Source organism: Sitodiplosis mosellana, unplaced genomic scaffold (genome assembly GCF_009176505.1).
Source record: "Sitodiplosis mosellana isolate CC-2019 unplaced genomic scaffold, AAFC_SMos_1.0 Smas_scaffold_5982, whole genome shotgun sequence".
In the NCBI taxonomy this organism is placed as follows: domain Eukaryota; kingdom Metazoa; phylum Arthropoda; class Insecta; order Diptera; family Cecidomyiidae; genus Sitodiplosis; species Sitodiplosis mosellana.
This window is the reverse complement of record NW_022601224.1, coordinates 4,972-9,933: the sequence shown is the minus strand read 5'-3', so window position 1 is coordinate 9,933 and position 4,962 is coordinate 4,972. Positions and strand designations below refer to the sequence as shown.

Sequence of the window (4,962 nt, the reverse complement as noted above, 5' to 3'; positions counted from 1 at the left end):
GCCAATTCGATATTCGCGGTGGTTCAATATTGTTTTATTCAAAAATCTACTAAATTAGCTGTCTACTGTAGCACTGGCCAATTCAGAGAGATTTTTTAAATAAATTAGGCACAACTTGTGCGGATACAAAAAAAAATGGACACTGTCCGTGTATCGAGATTCGATGCAAAACTCAAAATTAAATTGCGCACAACTTGTGCGATTGATTTAATGTGGAACTATCCTTTGCTGAGACTCGCGTAGAACTGAAAACTGATTTTGATTCTCTCTCTGAATTGTCACTGTGTCACAGCGCTTACATTTGTATTGGTATTTTAGCCCGAATGTTTTTTACACGCAAACACACAAATGAACATCAGTTGAACCGCAGAACGCAATTTCACAACAACAAAAAACTATACCTTCATCCATGTTAAGCGGTTGCACTGGAATGACTGTGTTGAAATGCGTTCAGCGGTTTGACAGATGACAGAACGAGAATGAGTAAATTGAATGAGCAAATTTGAACGATATGAAACGAATGTGAAATTGAAATGAGTACATTGAAAGAACTTAAAACTAATTCAATAAATCCACAACATTCTCCCCCTCATTGAAGCGGTCAGGAACTGGGCGATTCAATTCAGTCGAATTGTCCAAGATTGGAAGTACTCCCAAACGATGTATCGGCCTCTTTAGAACAGATCCATGACATAGAACGTCCACAATGCGAATCAATCCATTTTTTGCTGGATATACTGCAGTTATCTTACCAATTGGCCACCGGCTGGGTGGTACATTGTCGTCGGAAATGACGACAATTTGTCCGATTCGAACGTTGGGCTCTTCTTTAGCCCATTTTTGCCTTGCTTGTAGTTGATCGAGATATTCCTTAGACCAACCCTTCCAAAAGTCCGAGTAGAGACGATGCAGATATTGATATTGATCCAATCTTTTCATGGGTATGTGAGAAAGATCGGGTCTTGGCAACGAATTTATGGCTTGAAAATTGAAGAAATGAGATGGCGTGATTACTTCGCAATCATCGCTATTCGGTGAAACCGACCACAACGGTCTGGAATTAAGACAACATTCGATTTGCTTTAAAACGTGATCGAATCTTCTGGCGGTCAACTTTGTGTCTTTCATGACGCGCTTCAAATGATATTTCATCATTCCAACTGCCCTTTCCCAAATGCCAGCCATATGACTAGCTCGTGCCGGCGTATGTTTGATGGTGATGCGGTTGTTCGAAAGCAGTCGAGTTAATTCGTTCGTTTGGGACAACATTTGATCATGCAAAATACGAATTTCCTTTTCAGCGCCGGTGTAATTAGTAGCGTTATCAGCCCACAATTCAGTTGGAATTCCACGACGTGCAATGAAATTTTCCAAAGCCATGATGAATTCGGCCGATGAAAGATCACAGGCAAGCTCGAGGTGAATGGCTTTCGTTGTTAAGCAGATAAACAAAACAACGTATCCTTTTGCGATGGGAGCATTGCGACGTTCACTAGTTTTAATCTCAAAATACCCAGCGTAGTCGGTGCCCACGAATGTGAATGGTCGGGCTTGTTGTGTTCTGAATGATGGCAATTCGGCCATTTGCTGTGTGAGTAATTTCTTCTTCGTGCGATAACATACCATGCATTTGTTGATGAGTTTTTTCGTCTGGTTGCGTGCGTGTATTATCCAGAAGCGGTCGCGTAAAGCACGCAAAGTCAATTGCACTCCACCGTGTAATACTTGTTTTTGGTGTACGGCTTGAATGATGAGTCGAGTCAAAGGTGAATCGGCTGGCAAAATGATGGATATTTTTTGTTCAAGCATTTCGGCGTTACCAACACGGCCGTTCATTCTTAGAAAACCATTGTCATCCATAAATGGTGTCAGTTTGATGAGTTTGCTGTTTTTTGGCAAGCCAAGTTTTCCTTTCAAACGAGCAATTTCGTGACCAAAGCATTCCCTTTGCACATTCTTTATCCATGATTTTTCAGCGGCATCAATTTCCAAAGCGGTGATAGGTCCCTTCATCGAATCAATTTGTTTTTTGGATTTTTTCAGCCAACGAATAGCATAGCATGTGAATCGCAACAAACGAGTGTAGTCGGAAAACCAATTCAAAACTTCATTCGTTTTCAACGGTGCTGTGGGAAGTGTTTTGATCGTTTTGCGTTTTTCTGGGGCATGGTCGATCGGCAAATTGTGATTTTGTTTTGGATTCGATTCATTTGGTGAGGTTAAAAATGAAGGACCGTGCCACCAAAGCGATGATTTTTCGAGCTCATTTACCGAAAGTCCACGTGATGCGATATCGGCAGGATTCTGTTTTGACGGAACGTGCATCCAACGACTTGAATCGACATTTTGCTGTATTTCACTTACTCGATTGGCAACAAAGGTAACCCATTTGCTTGGATGTGTTGAGAGCCAAGCGAGCACAATTTTTGAGTCACTCCATGCGAAGACTTTGAAATCGACCAGTGATAATGCTTGAATGCATCGAACGACAAGTTTTGAGGCTAATAGGGCACCGCACAACTCTAAACGTGGTATAGTTGACACCCTAATTGGAGCTACTTTCGTTTTTGCGGCAATTAAATTGCATGATACGGTGTTGTCATTGTGAATTATTCGCAAATAAACACAACACGAATACGCGAGATTTGCAGCGTCACCAAATGCATGAATTTCGATTCCTCGTTGTGAATCGGATAATCGAAGCCAACGAGGTATTTTGATTGGCACTGGAGCAGTGATTTCATTGAAAATCGATGACCATTGTGAAGCAAGTTGAGTGGGCAGTTCTGAATCCCAAGAAATTTCGTTAGACAGTCTCCAAATGTCCTGCATCAAAATCTTTGCTTTAATGATACAGGGAGCCAACCATCCCAATGGATCAAACAACTTAGCGATGGATGATAATACTTTGCGCTTTGTCCATGTTCCAACTGCTTCGTGTTGGAGCGATTTGAAAATGAATTCATCTGAATGAGCTTGCCATGCAATGCCGAGAGTTTTGAATGTTGACTCGAAACTGATGCATTCTTCACGATCTGTGTCGTCAACGTTTTCCAGAATTCGTTGCTCGTTTGTTTTCCATTTTCGAAGCTTGAATCCATATTCATTCAATGTATCGTCGAGCTCTTTCCTGAATTTGAACGCAGTATCAGTTGACGAAAACGACTTCAAAAAATCATCAACGTAAAAATTCTTTTGGATGGCCGATGCGAGTGATGGATTGGAGGATTTTATTCGTTCACCCACTTCATGGACACTTCGAATAGCCTGGAAGGCAGCGCTGCTTGTGCCAAAAGATACAGTCAATAACCGATATTCTTCAATTCCGTCGGTCCCCGGTCTATGAAATAGAATTGACTGAAGATTGGCGTGTTTTGGATTTACATAAACCATTCGATACATTTTTTCTATGTCAGCTGAAATTGCAAACTCGAATTTTCGCCAGTCGAACAATATGTCAAACAGTTCAGGTTGAATCACTGGCCCGACGCACAAACAATCGTTTAATGAAATGCCAGTACTTGTTTTTGCTGAACCATCAAATACACTTCTTACTTTGGTGGTGGTTCTCGATTCCTTTAAGACGCCATGGTGAGGCAAAAAATATTGGAACGATGGAGAATCGTTAACCTTTTGCATGTGGCCCAACGATAAATATTCTTCCAAGACGGCATCATATTTTATTTTAAAATCAGGATTTTTTGCGAATCGTCTTTGCAAGGATTTGTATCGACGTTCAGCAATCGATCGTGATTCACCAAGTTGCTCCCATGGATTTATTTTGAATGGTAAATCAACGACAAATTTACCGTCGGTAGCTCGACGAACGGTATTTTTAAATACATCCTCCGCCATTTGCTCTTCTTGTGTGGGAATACGTTTGTGAGAGACCTCTTCCAGTTCCCAAAATGCTTTCAACTGAGCGTGCAAATCAAAGTCCTGATTGTCGAGTGTGTTTACTTTAATGTGATGACACATGGCAGTTGTTCTTTCTGAAATATTCATGCGACCGTAGACTATCCATCCAAGCTCGGTGTGTTGTGCAATGGGATGCTCACGTTTACCTTTAACTACGCCGGACAAAACGACGTCACCGTGTGTAGCTGAACCCAGTAGCAAGTCGATTTTAGCTGGCTCAAAGTAAGTTGGATCGGCCAATGGCAAATTTTGCAAGTGCGTCCAATCTTTGACAATCTTTCTATTGAATCCCACGATTTCGCCGATACATCGAACAACAACTGCACGGATGATGAGTTTATAGTCTTTGTTTTGTGCAGATCCAATTTCAATGGTCACTCGTCCGAGTGCTTCTCCAACCGGTACGTTGCCGACTCCAGTCATTGTCATTTTGCAACGCGGAAACTTAATGCTCAATAACCGACACGCATTCAAAGAAATCAGATTGGCGGTTGCTCCTTGATCAAGAAGTGTTTTGAATAGGGCCGATCGATTATTGAAACTAGTCGGCACTAAGGCGGTGGCCAACATTTCATCATCGTTTTTTTGGTAACATGTACTGGAGTCCGCAGAACTGGAGTCCGCCGAACTGGAGTCCTCAAAACTCGAACTCCAGTCCGAGTCAAAGCGAAGTCTAGTCCTATAAATAGAGAACTGTGGTCCAGGACCGCAGTTCGGATATAGGAGCATTGTACAGTCCTGTCAAAACCGATTTGGAGTCCCGGACCGTAGGTCGTTTCTAAATTGATCTATGAAGGATCATGACAGGGGAGATTTAAAATATTGCACATCAATAAACATTTTTCTTCACCAGAGGAATACCATATGGTGTCTAAATTTCTTTATCTTTGACTTTCTTCTCCTTCGAAGAAAATGTACTATGACCTAGGACTAGAGCATGTATTTCAAATCCATTCAGTCTTTATTCATCTACTCGTGTGTTCGTTTGTTTTTCGTAATCATGTGCACAAGAAGAAAGAGATTAAATATAGGAACCATCGACAC

General features: G+C 41.5%; 1 protein-coding gene across 1 annotated transcript; it reads right to left on the bottom strand.

The window, feature by feature from the left end:
* Positions 1-558: 558 nt before the first annotated feature.
* LOC129573167 (uncharacterized) lies at positions 559-4,647 on the bottom strand. Its single transcript, XM_055453459.1, has one exon. It carries the CDS (start codon positions 4,645-4,647, stop codon positions 559-561), a length of 4,089 nt encoding a protein of 1,362 aa, XP_055309434.1.
* Between the last annotated feature and the right edge of the window lie 315 nt (positions 4,648-4,962).